Below are 18,272 nucleotides of genomic sequence, written 5' to 3'. Positions count from 1 at the left end.
AAAGTAAGTGTTGTCTCTGTCCCTCATTTCAAGAGTAAGAAATTATTAGTTAAGTGATATTATATGGATTGTTAGAGACCATTAGAAATATGCAGTAATTACTGGTATTATGTGCTATGGGAGGAGTTATTTTAATTATTGTACCCTGTAAAGAAACCTCTTTACAGATAATATATGTTCAAGCTATTACATATCAAGTATTCATTTCATGCAATCAGAATTACAGTGTTAGACTCTATTTGGTATAACAATTACTGCTGGAGTTCACACTGCAGATGAAAGATAGTCCCTGTGTTTCCTATTCTCTTTTAATACATGCATTTATATTAATAGCATGATTTAATACATCACTTTAAAATTATATTGCACTTTGAACTGCGTTTAGTCAAAAACGGACATTTTCTATGTGTGGAACCATAATAAGTTTAGCGTTAAACTAGGGAGTCATCTGTTTGTTAAAATGTGGTATTTGTGAATTCTGGCATGTCCAAAGGCAGGTAATGAGATTGAAAAGTCAGTCTCATGTTACATTGATTTGTAAATTTTAACTTACAACTTATTAAGTTTTAGGGAATTTTTCCATGGTTATAACCTAGCATTGTGTTTCTATTTTGAAGTTGCTGGATCCCTTACGATTGTGGTTTAGAACAAAATATTTGTACCACTGACACAATGGCATGAGTCACTCTGGTCACCTATGACTTACTCCAAAATGTAGTTATACTGCATACTGTGAAATTGGAAAATCTGTTCTGTGTGTGTTCTAATGGATGTAACGGTCATTAAGTATATGAGCCTTCTGACGTCGTAATCAGATGTGATTCAGTCTGTTAAATATCCATGAAACAACATCTGCTTCACAGAGTGACCTTCTGCTAAAGAATACTTAGTGTCTATTAGTGGATCATAATGCAGATCTGCCTTATTTGAAATGCACTAAACTAGAGTAGTCTACTGCTGTTTAGCAACTAGCTTGTAATAATTTATTGCAGTTAAATAAAGCTTAAGAAAACTCCATTAAATAATTATAGGGATTATATGCATTTCGAAAACCTTTGTGTTCAACCGAAATTACCCATTTAATTTCAGGGTTGGTTTGTTAAAAAAAAGCTGAAGTCTAAAGGCACATGAGGGAAGCTGTCAGATACTGTTTTCTGTAGGTGTTAATAAAACCAGTTGAAAAAAAATCTGAAACAAATTAAAACCAAAACCAATTTTACCATCTGTTGTATATTAATTAGTACTTCGTGTATCAAGGGTAAACTTGCTCTTAGAGAATGTCACTGAACACCCGCTTAATAGAATAATATGCAGATTTATTAGGTTATGGATTTAAATGCAGGTTTTAATTCTAATTCACCTGCAGTGGATCCCCCAAGAAATTGGTGGTGTGTGTAGCTACGTATGTACATATACATATATCAGTATACGTAATGAGTTTCCTTTTCTTTTTTCAGAGCAACCTGCAAACAACCAAGGCCAGCCCACTCTGCAGCCTTTGCCACCGCCCCATAAACAGCACCCCGCACAACACCATCCGTCCATCACTTCTCTCAACAGAAACTCCCTGACCAATAGGAGGAACCAGAGTCCGGCCCCGCCGGCTGCTTTGCCCGCCGAGCTGCAAACCACACCCGAGTCCGTCCAGCTGCAGGACAGCTGGGTCCTTGGCAGTAATGTACCACTGGAAAGCAGGTAACTCCTCTGTGGGAGACTCTCAGATCATCTGCTTGCTAGGGCTGCGCGATGGATCTGCTTGGAGAATGGGTATCCTAGCATAGTCAACAGACCGTGTTGTTTTAGCGTCGAACATTTAAAGATACACTAGTCTCGCCCTTTTCTTGCTAAGAAATTTAGTGTACTTACATACTCTGTGTTTGGTCTTCTCTGAGAACAGCTCCAGGTTATGGGTAATATTTTAGTTGCTGGGCCCGTGAACGTTCTCGTCCGTTTTACACATTGTGTAGGCTACAAGAGACGAGAATAAATGCCTTCAGTGAAACTCTTCCTTACTACTGTCTTTCTCTTCCTCATTTACAAATTATCAGGCATGTCGAGAAAAAGATGGAGATGTAGGATGTGATTCTGCGTCCCCTGTGTAGCTTGATTCAATGAACGCGTTTAGCAGAGACTTGGTTCTAGACATCCCTCCTTTCCCAGGATACGTTGTGTTCATTACATCATAAAATCATAGTAGATTCCTAAGTAGGATAGTGAAGCACAAGTCAGATGACCATTTGTGAAGGATGTTTTAGTTTCTTGCCATAGAAAGGAGATGGGACCTACCCTCTAAAGTTCCAGCATTATTTCCTAAGACATCCCACTCATTCTTAGTAATATTAGACGGTAATATTCTTCCTTATGATGAACTGAGATCTCTAACTCCTGAAATCCCATCCTCTGTCGTAAACCGTGCGACACATAATCTGTCACGATACAAAGTCATTTTGCCCCATTTCTGTATGATGACCCGTGGGCTTCTCTCAGTCTTGTGTTCCAGAGGCTTCCCCAGCTTAGTGTCCTTTCTCCCAGGTGTGTTTCAGTGAGGTTCTTAATTTAAGACTTGTAACACGGGTTGGCCCACAGGGAGCAAAGTGCTCAGACGAAAATGTAGATCAGGAAGAGCTGTTTCGAGTTAATCCATTGCATTTGTAAATATCTCCAGGCACAAAAAATTTTACAGAATGCCCTGTCCCGTAGAGCCCCTGGCTAACGTCAGCATTAAATGAGTTTCTGGGTGAAGAAACAGGTTTCACAACGAATAAATTGTCATTTTTTTTTTGCCATTAAATGCATGATCTAAACCAATTCTGCCCTGAGGATGAGCTAGCAGGAGGTCCTCACAGTTAGTTATCAACAATAAAAATCTTTTTCTTTTCTTTTACTCTTGACCTAAGTAAGAACATGGTTCCAAGGAACTCTTGTCTTTTTATCTGTAGTGTCAGCCAAGACTAGTTGGCCTTTATTGTTTATTTTGTATTATTGAACACTCGTCTGGGAGAGATTAGAAAGAGAAAATACAGAAGAAGTAGGCAAACAGGAGATTTCTTCACTTAAGACCAAAAGTCATGTCTACAGATCTTTTTTTTTCCTGAGGTTATTAGCACAGAACTAAATTTACCCAGTGTAATTAATTAGCACACACTGAACAACTCATCAACACCAATTCACTATTGTCATTTGGAAGAATTTTATTAGGAAAAAAGTAATTTTCCAGTTGAGTCATCAAATTGAATATGGATAATTGCATTGTAGTCATCAAATTGAATATGGATAATTGTTTTGACAAATATGTGTGAAATATGTCGAGTTCAGTCAGCAGAAACGTGTTTCATTTTAGGGATGTTGTATCGTTCAGAAGCCTCAAAAACTGGGTCAGTAGAAGGGTTGATATTCCTTGAATCCATGTTTTCTGGTGGAGATATTTGGAATCATTTGGGGGGAAGATAAGGTGTGTTCTTGTTATTCCTCATATTGTGCTAATGAATCTTGGTTGGTGGGACATTAGGAGAGAGAGTAGTGGTTTAGAGGACAACCCATTCTACCCATTTGTGTACTTGTAGCTGATTTCTCTGTATTCAGACCGTGTAAGAAATCGCTCTCCGGGTGATCTGAAAGCAATACCATTTGAAATTCCATTTCAAAGCGATGCTATTAGTGAACCATCCATGGAATTACATTGTATAGTTTTATGAACTGACATGGAAAGGAAAATCTACCGGTTGCTATTATCTCACGAACTTGTAGGTGAAGAATAATGAATCCAAAAAATGTAGAAACTTTCCGTCGTCTAGTTGTGTTGTCTTCTTGTTTTCAGGTGTCCACCTCTTAGAATATTGCCAGTCAAAAGAAAATGGTATTTCAGCTTACCACATACTCAGTGTATCAACCTCAGCAGCGGTGTGAAAATCTCACACTGTCCTAACAGAGTACTACTGTGGTTTCCTTAATAGTCTCACTTGGTTGGAACTCTTGAGGTGAAGAACCAGTCTTATTTATCATTGATTTTTCCTTTTTTAGTTAAGGTTCCCTATTGAGTATGATTCTCAGGCTCCATTTCAGCTATATTAACAACTTCATCCAGACATGTGTCTGCCCTTGACTAGTCTTTTAATCCAGGGCACAGTTTCGTCTTTGGCAATTATTTCTATTTGCGTGTATACTCATTTTACAGATTCTCACTTTTCTGAAACTGTCGTTTAAAGGGTATCAGTTATGAAGCATGGCATTCCGTTCTGTGTGTGTAAGATTCTGCAGGCTTTCTTTGTCCCCAGCCCTTTTCTCCTCCCAGCATATGTTATTGATCATGGCTGCTAGCAGACTGGCACGTAATCATCCACGAAACTCTTGGTAAATCGCAGACTTCGTCTATGCGAATTGGTGGAGAAAGCATCAGAGACTTTCCACCTTGCCCTGTTTCAGTGCAGTTTCTAGTCTGATTTATTAAAAGCATTTATTTTTTCACCAGCAGTTTCTTGCTTCCATACCAATGTTTATTTCCTTTCCCTAATGAATTTAACATTTGTTGCTGCTGGAGACAATCGATATTATTGTGTACCGTACATTTCTACTTGGTAAATAGAGCCGTTCTGGTCTGTAATCTCTAGTGAGTTTCAGATCTCCTAGAGTCACATCCAGACCCGGACAAGCATTTGCAGTTTACAAGCATTTCCTTATTATCTTATCATCTCCAATAAATAATAGTCAGCACCCACATATACTACCAGTCCTTGCTTAGAATTTTTCCTTCCCAATTCCTTTTCTTGGCACTCAGTATTTCTTATACTTTGTATGATTTAGTTTTAGGGCATTTGGTAGCCTGCAGCTCATCCTCTGTTTATTTTATACGGTAGCTGCTTCAGTGCAAGGTAATAGCTACTATTACCGGAGTACAGAGCGGCTGAGGAAAAGCTGGGACTCGACCCAGTACAGTGGCAGCCCTGAAAGGTGGGAGTACAGCAACTCTCATTGGGAGCCCTGACCTTCAGCAATTGTGAAGTTAATTGCCTGCAGGTTCTTCACTTATAGATGTGAATTAAGTAGCTTAGTAGTTACCTATTAGATGTTAACAAAATGGTTCATTTGTAGCCATTTAATAAAAGATATATTAAAGCCTTGTTTTATTATGAAGTCTGCTTTGGCATCGATAGTTCATTAGTTATGTTCCCCTAGCTCTTTACCTTGCAGTTCAGTAATGCTTTGCTAATTATTAATGTATGAAATTGCATATTAAATTACCTCTTTATTATTGCATTTTTTATTTAAATATTGAAATGTCCTGGGCTGCTTTAATGTGAGATCAATTGCTGTGTCTTAAAAAAAAAATACCTAAGCAGAAGTATTACTTACTAAATTAAGATATTCTCCTTTTTTTCCCCTCTTTTAATCTTCACTCTAAATGGTTCTAGGGAAAGGCAAGACTCCCGTACAAGCTTTGGGTATCAGTCATCCTTTCCTATTAAAAACCCAGACAGCAACCTACACGTTATGGCCTTATCGTACCAGGGAAAGCTTTCCCAGGTGAAAAATGGTACCTGCATGCTGGTAACCAACTACCTTTAGCAAGATACTAAGTAGTTAGATGCTCCATAATTGCAGATATAGCTCTAAGTAAAATATCCCTGGGAAGGTAATCCACTGACTTAAGTTTACGGACTGATGCCATATCCTTTTGTTAAAGATAGTTTGCGGGGGAAGGAGAGTATCACAGAATATGGAAAAGAGATGCAAAAATGAAGCAAAGGTTACTGAACACCAACCTCAAAATTGGATCTGGGCCTAGGCTAAGAAATTCTTAAGTAATCTTTGAGAGTCTCACCATCTCTGTTCGTTAAAAACAAACAAACAACAACAACAAACCCTGTAAACCTATCTAAAATTATATGCCAATAAATAGTAAAAATCAATTGGATTCGAGATCTCTTGAAATATTTCACTTTCAATAACTTACAGTATTTCTTAAAAGGCCTGTAAAAGGACATGTGTGCATTTGTAAGACTAATAGGAAGAAGGGCCACCTGGGTGGCTCAGTTGGTTAAGTGTCTGCCTTCGGCTCAGGTCATGATCCCAGGGTCCAGGGATCAAGTCCTGCGTTGAGCAACTTGGTCAGCGGGGAGCCCACTTCTCCCTCTGCATGCCACTCCCCCTGCTTGTGCTCTCTCTCTCTCTCTCTTTCTGACAAATAAATAAATAAAATCCTTAAAAAAGGTTAAAATAATAAAAATAAATAAATAATAAAAAAGAAAGGTTTATAAGAACAATTGGACTAGAACTCTTATAGGTGTAAACTGAGACTATCCTGGGCCCTGGAGGGACATATTGTTACCCAACTAAGTTTTATTTCCACAAATAAAGTTGCATATTAAGCCCATATTATCTTATGCCTAAGATAAATAAGAAAAAGAAACCAAATGAGAGAGGAAGTAGAAAAGCAGCCATTGGTTGGAATATAGCCATTGGTTGACTCTCAACTTGAACTTTCCTACTTTCTATGCCAACTTTTAGCAAATATTTAACCCTTTGTCAGGGAAAAGCTTCTTCACAGAAAAAGCTTCTGTTTTTCTCTAAATATGTAGTTCTTAAAATAATACATAAAATATTTGTTTTTATTTTCTTCTCACAATACCAAGAAGACAAGAGAGAACATATATTGAAGCCAACATATTGAATGAAATTTTGTTCAAGAAGTTCAAATTTAGAATTTTAAATGTAAAATGTTAGATTTACAGGTAAATCATGTATTCACCAAAAATGTAAAACAAAGGTAAAATTTGGTCCTGAATTTACTCAAAGAAGGAACAACTGTGTGTCTCTAGCTCTCTAGCATTGTTATAATTTTTGTTTCCAAAACTCTGCAGCTATACTGAAAGAGAGACCTCATTCTAAAATAAAGTATGAGATTAAAGGTGATTACTAAGATAAGAGAAAGCAAAAGCATGATTTTTATTCATATATTTTTAAAGATTTTATTTATTTATTTGAGAGAGAGCGAGCACAGGCAGGGGGAGGGGCAGAGGGAGAGGGAGAAGCAGATTCCCCGCCGAGCAGGGAGCCCAATGCTCCCTGGGGCTCGATCCCAGGACCCTGAGATCGTGACATGAGCTGAAGGCAGACGCTTAACCAACTGAACCACCCAGGCATCCAAAAAGCATGATTTTTAAAATGAGATTATTATTAACTAATTGTAATGCTCCTGCCTCAGGTTGCTTGTTTAGGAGGTATCATGCCAAACATTAAAATAGAAAAGTAGGCTGTGGATTGATAGTAGCTCTAAAATGAAGGTCATTCCCAGGAGTCAATATTGATATATATTCCTGAATAAAACCTAGTAGTTTTACTTTTAAATATCTTTTTTTTTTCTCAGAATGGTTTTATGGAAAAACTAATCTGTCACAAAAGCTTGGCATTGAGTGTGAAGGCTCCACCAGTTTTGAGTGGAGCATACAGAGGTTCCTCGGGGACAAGGTAGGAGGGGGACCCAGGCATTTACAACAACAGGCATTTTCTCTTCGTCTTCTTGAGAGGTGAGCAGAAAACCGCTGGAACAGTTTCCTCAAACTCCATCCTGAAGCCTCGCTGTGTGAGAGCCAAGAACTCCGGGTATTTCACAGTCCGATCTAAACCCTGTGGGTGGGCGATGGGGGTCAGCTGCTTCTCCTTCGGTTTCTCCGTCCTGTCTTCTATCCTCCCTAAGATAGGATTTAGCTCCCCCAGGAGGATGGGAGTGCTGGGACAGGGGAGTCACACTTCAGGACATCACTTTGCACAAACATTTTCTTTTTCTTTTTTTTTTTAAGATGTATTTATTTATTTGGGAGAGAGAGCGTGCACACAAGCGGGAGGGGCAGAGGGCGAGGGAGAGAGAAACTCAAGCCGACTGAGCTGAGCACAGAGCCCAACTCAGGGTTCGATCTCATAATCCCGAGATCGCGACCTGAGCGGAAACCAAGGGTCTGACGCTTTTAACCGACTACCCGCCCCAGGCACCCCTGCACAGACATTTTCAGATGAAGCAGGACTCCCAAGAGAAAAGAAAGTTAAGAATACGTCTGTTTACGGATAGGATAGGGGACGTAATCTAATCGGTCACAGTCTTGTCCGGCTGTATCCATAAGCCCAGATACAAACACAGTTGAGCATCATAAACAGAGCCTGTGCTTTGCAGTCAGACCAGGGCTTTCATCCTAGATCCATCATTTGAATGATCTATATAATTGTCTACAAATTATTTCAATCTTAGGTCAATTTCCAATGCCATACTACTACTTACTAAAAAGAGTGTTTTGACTTAAATGAGATAATGTAAGTAAAGTACCTGGCAAATGATAGGTGTTCCATTAATGTTTTTAAAATACGACCAAATAGGGGCACCTGGGTGACTCAGATGGTTAAACGTCTGCCTTCGGCTCAGGTCATGATCCCAGGGTCCTGGGATCGAGTCCCGCATCGGGCTCCCTGCTAGGCGGGGAGCCTGCTTCTCCCTCTGCCTCTGCCTCTCTCTCTCTCTCTCTGACTCTCATGAATAAATAAATAAAAAACATTAAAAAATAAATAAATAAATAAATAATAAAATATGACCAAATAATAATAGCAACCATTGCATAGGATAAGATAACCTAATTAGTTAACAGTTGAACAAATATAAATATCATTTATCATCAAGTAGCTCTCTTCTCTCCAACGGACAAGAAGAGTATTTGTCTCAACTGGAATAGTTACAGTCTAATTTATCTTCATGGGGTAGGTAGGTCGAGCCTGCAGCCACAAATTTATCAGAATAAAATCTCTTGCTTCTTTCACTATTTCTATCATTCAACAAAAAGTAAGGTGAATTTTTGCAGGTAGGAACCCCAAGTCTGCTCATTTCATTTCTGAGAAGGAAAAAAAAAATCTTTAAATTATAATGAAAGGCAACTATTCATATTCTTGAAACATTTAATTAACTAAAGTAGTAAATGTTTGGAATGAATCAGCCCAAGCCCTGATAGATGCTTTGTCTCCACATCAGTCAGAAGTGAGACCTCAGTTTTACTTAAGGTATTTAAAGCTTTAGGTGTCTTTTGAGCATGATGAAGATACTGTGCAATAGAGTAGGCGTGTTATTTTGTTTAATTGAGGTTTCTTTATAATAGCAATTAAAACACCAAGAAAGCATGCATTAATTATTCGCTATGGGCCTTAAGTGATTTTTTAAAGCATAATTCCAACTAATTGCAGTTACTGTATACTCTGATAATGTCTGGTTTTGGATAACCAGCAATCTGTATAAAATATTCATACATGATATGGGGCGCCTGGGTGGCCCAGCTGGTTAAGCAGCTGCCTTCGGCTCAGGTCATGATCCCAGAGTCCTGGGATCGAGTCCCGCGTCGGGCTCCTTGCTCAGCAGGGAGCCTGCTTCTCCCTCTCCCTCTACTGCTGCCCCTGTTTGTGCTCTCTGTCAAATAAAAAAAATCTTTAAAAAAAAATATATATTCATACATGATAACCTTAATTTCCCTAGTACCTAGGAAAATGAATTCTTTATTACTTCTAACACATTTCTAGTCACTTCTCTGAACACGATCAAAGTATAAGGTCATCCATGCCATTACTCCGGTCACAGCTAATGACTGTGATTCAATCCTTATCTTTTTCTGAGTATGACCTATTCATTTTGAGGCACCTCTCTTCCTCTTCCTCAGCAACCGTTTTGTGAGGTTTTTTTTTTTTAAATCCTTTTACCCTTCCCTAATATTGTTTGAAAATGTTTCAGTCCTCTTTTGTGCGTGCGCATGCGTCTGTGTGTGTGTGTGTGTTACCTCTTCCTAACGTCACTACTACAGGTGATTTTTATCTTTTTCCAGAATTAATTTCTGTCCAGTTCTAAAACTGTGTTTTGCTCTAAAATTTCATCCTCTGGTTACATCACCAATTAACGAACACCCTGTCAAAGACGATTGCTTCTCGCTTCCTCTGTTTCTTCATTTTTCCCTTGACATACTTTTGCCTTTTGTATTTCTTTCTTCAAACCTGAGGTGAAGTCTGTTTTCTGTTATTTTCTCAGAATGCTTTCTCCTTAGCCTGCAAGATCACATTCTTGGGCATGCAATTAACCAGCTAAGCTTAATAAATTCTATTTGATAACCCCTCTGATTCTACTGTGACCCTCTTTATGATTTCTTAGCATCTCACCTCATATTGTGAACCACTTGAAATATTACCACCAGAAGTCATCTTGTTCCAATCACACCCTGCACTTACTAAAAAGAGTGTTTTGACTTAAATGAAATAATGTAAGTAAAGTACCTGGCAAATGATAGGTATGACCAAATAATAATAGCAACCGTTGCATAGGATAAGATAACCTATGATAGGGCTTCTTCCTGCTCATGGCAGGGGTGGAAAAAAGCATTGGTTTGGGGACAGACAAATCTGGGTTAAAATCTTAACATTCTACTAACTATGTAACCTTAGGCAGATTACTCATGTATTTTTATCTCTCTTTTTTTTTTTTCACAAAATGTGTTGGTAGTATTTCTCAAAGATTTTATAAGGATTTGTTGAAATGTCATTGCAAAGTATCTGGCACTTTAGTTTCTTTGCTTTTCTTTATTCTTTTCCTCTGCTATATATTTAAGAGAAAAATAATTCCGTATTTAGAAAGATGAATAATAACTTGGAAAGCAGTAAAGGCTTAGCAAAGGAAAAGCAATGACAACTAACAAGAATTGGCATGTTGATTAATTTTTGTGAACGATTAGATAGCCTTTTCAACTTTGGAGATAGGTATTTTTTGATTGAGAATAACCAGTATTTTTCCTGTTTAATTGGGGTGACTTCCTATAGGAGATCAACTATGAAGTAAATATTCAAAGACAGGTTTGCTTTAGAAAAAAAATAACAGGGGGCGCCTGGGTGGCTCAGTCGTTAAGCGTCTGCCTTCAGCTCAGGTCATGACCGAGCCCCGCATGGGGCTCCCTGCTCAGTGGGTAGCCTGCTTCTCCCTCTCCCACTTCCCCCCGCCCCGCTTGTGTTCCCTCTCTCGCTGTGTCCCTCTCTGTCAAAAAAATAAATAAAATCTTAAAAAAAAAAGAAAAAAAATAACAGTGATCCTAAGGGATGGGAATTATCTGAGATCATGGTGGGGTAGTGATATTTCATAAAATGAATCCTGAATGCATTCACTCATTCAGTGGGTATTTATGAACGTCTTACAATGTACCAGTATGAAACACTCAAGGTTGTTGTAGAGGACCTGGAGAAGTTGTGACTGCTTTTGAGAAATATATGGACTACATTCCAGAACAAATTCACAGTTGGAGTAAATTTTGGAGATTACCTGATCTTACCTTCTTTTAGAGCCCATTGAGATCTAGCAATCTGCTCGAGGTCACATGACTGGTCAGTGGCAGCTCTCAGCTAGATCCCACATTCTAAATTTATTCCTTTTCTTCTTGTAGTGACTCCAATTTTGTTAATTACATATGAAAGAAAATAAAAGCACTCAACCCCAAAATACATGAATTTATTCAATTATTAATTGTACAGATGTAGCAATGTACTAATCTTATGCATGTTATCATATGTATATAAAACTAAAATTTGAAAGGATGAAATGAAATAAATAGCATTTCTAAATAATTTTATTTTCTTTCAATCTGTCACTTAATTTTGTTTGTTTAATAAATTATTTATTAAATATACATTTATAAGATAATTACATACAAATATTAATCATACGTAAACATTTTTTGACCCTAACAACTATATGAACCTCCTTTTGACAAATAAAAATTATATACATTTAGATTGCACAGTTTGATTTTTTAAGGTGTGCAACCTGATCATTAAAAATATATATATAGGGCGCCTGGGTGGCTCAGTCGATTAAGCATCTGCCTTCGGCTCAGGTCATGATCTCAGGGTCCTGGAATCGAGTCCCGCATCGGGCTCCCTGCTCAGTGGGGAGCCTGCTTCTCCCTCTGCCCTTCCCCTCTGCTCATGACCTCTCTCTCTCTCTTTCCCTCTCTCTCAAAATAAATAAATAAAATTTTTAAAAAAATAAAAGTATATATATTTTATATATATATATATACACACACACACACACACACACACACACATTGTAAAATGATTAATATATCCATCTCCTCACCTGGTTAACCTTTTGTATGTGTGTGTGGTGAGAGCACTCAGGGTCTACTCTCAGCAAATTTCAAGCATCCAATACAATGTTATTAACTATAATCACCTGGCTGTACATTAGATCACGAGCACTTACTCACCTTATAACTAAAAGTTGGTACCCTTTGACAGACATCTCCCCAATTCCCCCACCTCCCCAGCCCCTTGCAACACCATTCTGCTCTCTTGTTCTATGAGTTGGACTTTTTTAGATTCCACACAAGTGGGATCATACAGTATCTGCTGAAATTTGACTAATGCCTCTGATGTTCTAGCAAACTAATTAGAAGTTGTTACATTTGCACATCTTTAAATAAACAAGGACCAAACTCACTAACATACCGTGTTTTGCAGACTTTTAAGCAGTTTAGAAAATTAAAAATTGTTATAGATGGCAATCATTCTTCTTGGCAACAAAATAATATAGATGGGAATATTTCCAAATGTGAGTTTTAAAAAATCCTGTCTGAACTAAGAGTTTCTTTAAAGAAGCAGTACTTCCTTCCTTGTTCTTGAATACTATTTTACCTTGAGGGGGCAGATTAATAATTTCCTCAAAAACAGATTCTTGGTAGCATGCTCCTGACAGCCACTTGTAGTCCCAGAAAAGGTCATCAAATTTGGACCCTTCTCCTTTTTTATATATGTAACTCGCTTGTAAGGTTTATAACTCTTTTGGGTACTTTGCCATGAGCCAGCTGGCTCACCTTGATGTGGTTAAAAAAGATTTTCAGAATCACCACACAGCTCATCCAAAAGTATTGGGAAGAGTCTTGTATTTAATTAATCACGTCCAAGCCGCGGAAGTTAAAAGGTGAGAGCTGTTGACTCCTCAACTTGCTGAGTTCTTCCTTCTCTCAGGGAGCTCATAGACATCAGTGCCTTTCCCACAAAAGGACCAAAAACAGCCTCTGCCATCGTCCCTGTAAGACATATTATTAAAGCTGAGTATCTTGCTTATTCTTTATAGACAGGAGATAAGCACAAACTGAAGTGTGTTTTATACACGAGTTAAGATACATATCTCATATAGAAACTACTACTGTATTATGTAACTGGTTAAGAACAGTAATTTTAGGGCCAAAAAGACCTGGCTTTGCCTCTGTATAAACTTTGAGAAATTAAGGCTCCATTTCCTCATCTTAAAAAAGTAAATTTTATTACATACATGCACACACACATAGTGGGGATTTTGTGAAGTTAAGATTAGATAATAGCTTCCTTGCACATAGTAAATAGGTGCTCACTAAGGTTTATTTAAAACACCTTCCTCTCTTTGGACTGGTTGTTTTATGTTTTGTTTTGTGAAATACTTATGGTTCACTAGCACATATGTGACTGACTGAGATACCACCTTCAGCATCTCTTACAACCCTGAAATTCTTTTATTCTTTTTTTTTTTTTAAAGATTTTATTTATTTATTTGAGAGAGAGAATGAGAGAGAGCACATGAGAGGGGGGAGGGTCAGAGGGAGAAGCAGACTCCCTGCAGAGCAGGGAGCCCGATGCGGGACTCGATCCAGGGACTCCAGGATCATGACCTGAGCCGAAGGCAGTCGCTTAACCAACTGAGCCACCCAGGCGCCCAATTCTTTATGAACTTATATCCACACTTGAAATTCTTCTTTTTATCTAGATCATACTTCCTTCTCAAACTTATCTAGAAACTCTGAACAGTTTTAAGCATAGATGGCCATCAATAATTGAATGAATTAATAATTAAAATCTTGTCCAAATAGCACATAGGAATTTTAAGACGTTCTTTTTCGTTCCTATTTTAATTTTAATATATTTAGTATGTAATTGCCAACGGTAGGTGTAATTGATAATCTTAAAATATGCAGGAAAATACCTAGTATAGTTTTGTGCATTGGATGCTATGGCCACACCATTATAATAACCAAAATTTGAAACAAAGACTGTTAAGCTATTTTAGCCTTCTTGGTAATGGTAAAAGGGAAAAAAAAAAAAAAGAAAAGAAAAAGTCTGCATATTTAACCTGTTGTTCAGTTCCTAATCCTCCCAAACTCTGTAACATGATTTTGTGCTTGGTTAGAGATGTGTCTGTGTTTAAATAGTCATAATAAAAATATTTTGCTTCCTGTTATAACCCTATATATTTTTATACAGCTGTGGTTATACTTAAGTTTTATACAGGTTTCTCACTTAATACTGAAAAATAAATATGAATTCACTAAAATGCATTTCCCACAAATCACGTTAATGCTCTAGAATTTGTCTTCCCAGTTTTCAGAGATCAATGCTGTACTTACCACGCACATGTTTGTGTATTCAATATAATTACAAAATGATACAGTGACAATTGGTAAAATATATAATTATTCATACATTCATATTGCAGAATTTTTTGGTAAAATATTAAGAACAGGTTTTGTCTCAAAGCACTTTTTTGTACAACCACTAATAGCTCATACTAATTCAGGTAACAGCAGTGAAATGTATATTGTTTATAAGCTTTTCATTTAAGACATTTTTCTTGCTGGGATCACCTCCTGGTGTGAAAGTTGTCCGAAGATAATAGCACATCAATTCAGAAGTGTAATAGATTGGAGACCACAACATGCTCTCAGCATGAAGAAGTAGTTTATCAGTCTCACTAACTCACTGTGTCACAGCTAGAATCATTACATATTTGTTCTTTTGTTTTCACATCAAAATATATAATTTATATTCTAATATTGATTACTCACTTGGGGGTGTTTAATTTTCTTATTTAAAATATTTTTCTTTAAAATGCATACCGTAATTAATTTAGAGGTAATAAAAGAAGAAGCATTTTAATTAGTAGGACTTTAAAAAACATTTTCTTTTTACAATTCAGGGATGCATAGTATATTACTTACTATAAAACATTTTCAGTTAAGTTTATAGTAATAGTAACTTCATATTAGAGGCAAAATAATTAATCCATTTTGAACCAGCCCTGGCCGGTTCTTAGTAAATTTGCACACACATACACACACGCACACATACACCTATGCATGGATTCACCCTATTTCAAAATTATCAGAGATTAAATTATCAAAAGCAAAAAGAAAAAATATTGAAGTTCAGTCTATTATTCAGGCTCAATCTAGGTAAATTTTATTATTTCTTAACTGTTTCCCTTTATGTCAATCCTTGACGCAAGCCTTTTCAGTTTTGAGATCCCATCTTGCAAGTTTTTATTTTTAGTTATAGCTTTTGTCGAGTACTGTTGCTACCAGAGTGGTTATCGAAGTGAATTAAGACCTATTCCTCTAAGTACTTTCTACTTTCCTCATCTGGGTGAGTACTCTTCTCGGTTCTCCTGCCCCCACCCTTGAAAGCATGTTTGAAAATAGTATCGAAAGACTGAGAGAAGAAACTGTCTTTAACTGTAATAATGACGGTTCAGTATGGGTTTTGTGGTTTGTTTTTTTTTTTTTTCAAATATGCTGGAATTCTGCTCCCTCTGAGCCTTAGTAAGAGGATTTTTTTTCATCCTGTTGTCTGGTAGATCTGAAGCTGTCAGGGTTACAACCTTGGTCAGGGTGTGGGGGTGCTTCCACAGTGGCCTGTACTAAGAACACCACCTTGATTGTCACTCCTGGTCCTCAACAGCTTCAAAGAAGGAGAAAACTAGAAGAGAAGGCATTTATGCAGGAAATATTTTTCTTTCCCTTCTCCTCAATAGAGCAGATGTGTAAAGGGGCTAAGAGGATATATTTATGTGTGTGCGTGTGTGTGTGCGCGCACATGCCTTAAAAATATTTATAACTGAGCTTTCCAGAAGTCTCTGCTAACAGATAAAGAGAAAGATGAGAAGTAGCTTTTTTTCCCTATAAATTTTAATATAGGTTGTAAATTGAAGCCAAGATTATAGAGGAAAAAAGAATGTATAAAAACGATTCCAGCCAGAAAGGTTAAGGGTAGAGAAATAGCATTTTCTGTATGAAGACAGTAGGAACCTTTTGGGAAGTTGTAAATACCCACAGTGAATTATCAGCTAGACTTCTACATGGCTCACAAATCCCAACTATTAAGTTCGAAGAGAGACTGAAAGAGAACCCCCAAAAGAAGGGACTTGTGGAATAAGATAGTGTTTTGGTGAATGTCTTAGAGACACACGGAAATATAGATAGTGTAGGAAACACAGAAGAACCAAAAGAGAACAGATACTCGTATCTCATTTAAAGATAAAGTCCCATAAACATGCTAGATACTTAAAAGTAGCAACGGGATGAGAAGGCATGAAGGGCCTGATTTCTTAACAAACAGATGAATTTGAAAGGGAAGTACAACAAAGGGGAAAGTTGGAAGTAAAAAATTAAGAGTGAGATGATGTAGAACAATGAAAAATGTTGAAGCCATTTGATCCTGGGGTCAGATGGATTGAGCCCTCGTATTGTAAAAATTCCATTCGTTCTAAGTTGACCGCTTGAGGTGAGCTACCAGCCGTTAACTTTCTAAACAGGAATCTTTTGAACGATTTTCTGATGTGTTATAGAATCTTGATGAGAGTCTTGAATGAAACTAAAGCTAAAAAACCAATATGCCAATACGTTACTGTAGCGGTTCTCAAAGTGTGGTCTCTGGACTGGCAATAAAGCTGCGGGGTTCCCCCGAGACCTTCTCGTTTAACAAGCCCTCCAAGGGACTGTGATGTGAGCTAAAGTTTGAGGACCATGGCTTTAATGTATGGCATGGTCTCTAAGTAGATCTTGTTCATATCAGTGGCCACTAAGTTCGCCAGGCCTTACCAAAACCTATGATTCCATAACCAGTCTGGTTGAAATGTTTTCTTGTGAAAGATTGGAGATTGCAGAACACCTCGTACAGCCTTCCTCAGCTGCTAGTGTGGGTGGGCTTCTCCCTGAAAATTCACAGCAGCCTCTGCAGTCTCTTCGTTCAGGAATCTCACAGAGCTCCCGAGGGCCAGCATCCTCAGCTGATGGAGATTTCTTTCCAAATAGCTAGGTATCAAGACACAGTAAGTAACTGTACTAGACGTCTTTGGATACCTATTGAGAATCAGTTGCTAAAAGGTAAAGAAAAACAAGCAGGAACCCAGCCTTGAATAAGAACAGGTAATTTTCTATATAGGCTTTTGCTTTCTTTAGTTTTCTTGTTTAATAGCTGCCACAAATTTTGTATTTCGCTGCATTAATTTTTTTTTATTTCGCTGTGTTATCTAAAGCACATCACTTGAGTAAACCGCTTTTTCAGTCTTTTAATTAGTTATAAATACAATACTAAATATACATTTAACAGATTATCCAGTTGGCTTTGGAACTTAAAATTCAGGATCTGGTAGTGAAAATTCGGAAGACTGTGATAATGAACCGCAGGTTATTGGTAAGTTTTCAGAGTGTTTGGATAGTAAGTTAGTATCATCGTTCAGGTATATCATGTCTTTCAACTATATACTGACAAATACTGGAGGCTGTTTCAACAATTTAATCAATATATTCTCAATTATAGACTACAAGCCATTAAGTAAGTGGTAATGAGCAATATGGAAGGAAGATAGCGCACAATAATTAAATTTTATATATTTTGACAGTTCTTGCAAAGTATTTTATCTTAAAATGAATTCTAGGCAAGCCGCCCATTGTTTTGGCATCGTCAAGTGACTAAAACTATTTTGAACTCGGTAGTTAATTTTAGCCTTCATATATTTCCAGGTAAATTTAATCCATAAGTGTGGGATTCATTTGCTTTAGATCTGAAAATGTCATTTTGGAAGAGTCGTTTGATGTTGAGGAAATCTTGTGAGACTTTTAATAAGCCTCTTAAATCCAGAAAGTTATGTTTTGCCTGCAGGAAAAGGAACCTATACCTTAAAATTCCCTCAGCTGCTTTTTTTTTTTTAAGCAGTTAAACACATTTTATTTTTTTAATGAGGAATTTAAGAACATCGCCACTTTCCATTGGTTACACCAGAGTCCTTGTATTAATAATTACAAAGCAAAATTTCTGTTTATCATTACTATAAGGAAAACTATGCCATGGTTTGTTGTGAGGAAAAATATAATCACATCATTTGTTTTGTTTTGTTTTGTTTTATTATTTTATGTTAATCACCATACATTACATCATTAGTTTTTGATGGAGTGTTCCATGAT

General features: G+C 37.2%; 1 protein-coding gene across 18 annotated transcripts in view; it reads left to right on the top strand.

Annotated features, from left to right (window-relative positions):
* TENM3 (teneurin transmembrane protein 3) overlaps nt 1-18,272 on the top strand; it is a 602,365-nt gene that overhangs the window by 414,831 nt on the left and 169,262 nt on the right. For all 18 annotated transcript variants that reach the window (XM_078069865.1, XM_078069864.1, XM_078069863.1 and 15 more), the window contains one exon: nt 1,458-1,695. In XM_078069865.1, the coding sequence (XP_077925991.1) occupies nt 1,458-1,695 (238 nt within the window). The remainder of the gene's footprint in view (nt 1-1,457; nt 1,696-18,272) is intronic.

This window comes from Halichoerus grypus, chromosome 3, assembly GCF_964656455.1.
Source record: "Halichoerus grypus chromosome 3, mHalGry1.hap1.1, whole genome shotgun sequence".
Lineage (NCBI taxonomy): Eukaryota > Metazoa > Chordata > Mammalia > Carnivora > Phocidae > Halichoerus > Halichoerus grypus.
This window is presented reverse-complemented; position numbering and strand designations above follow the sequence as displayed.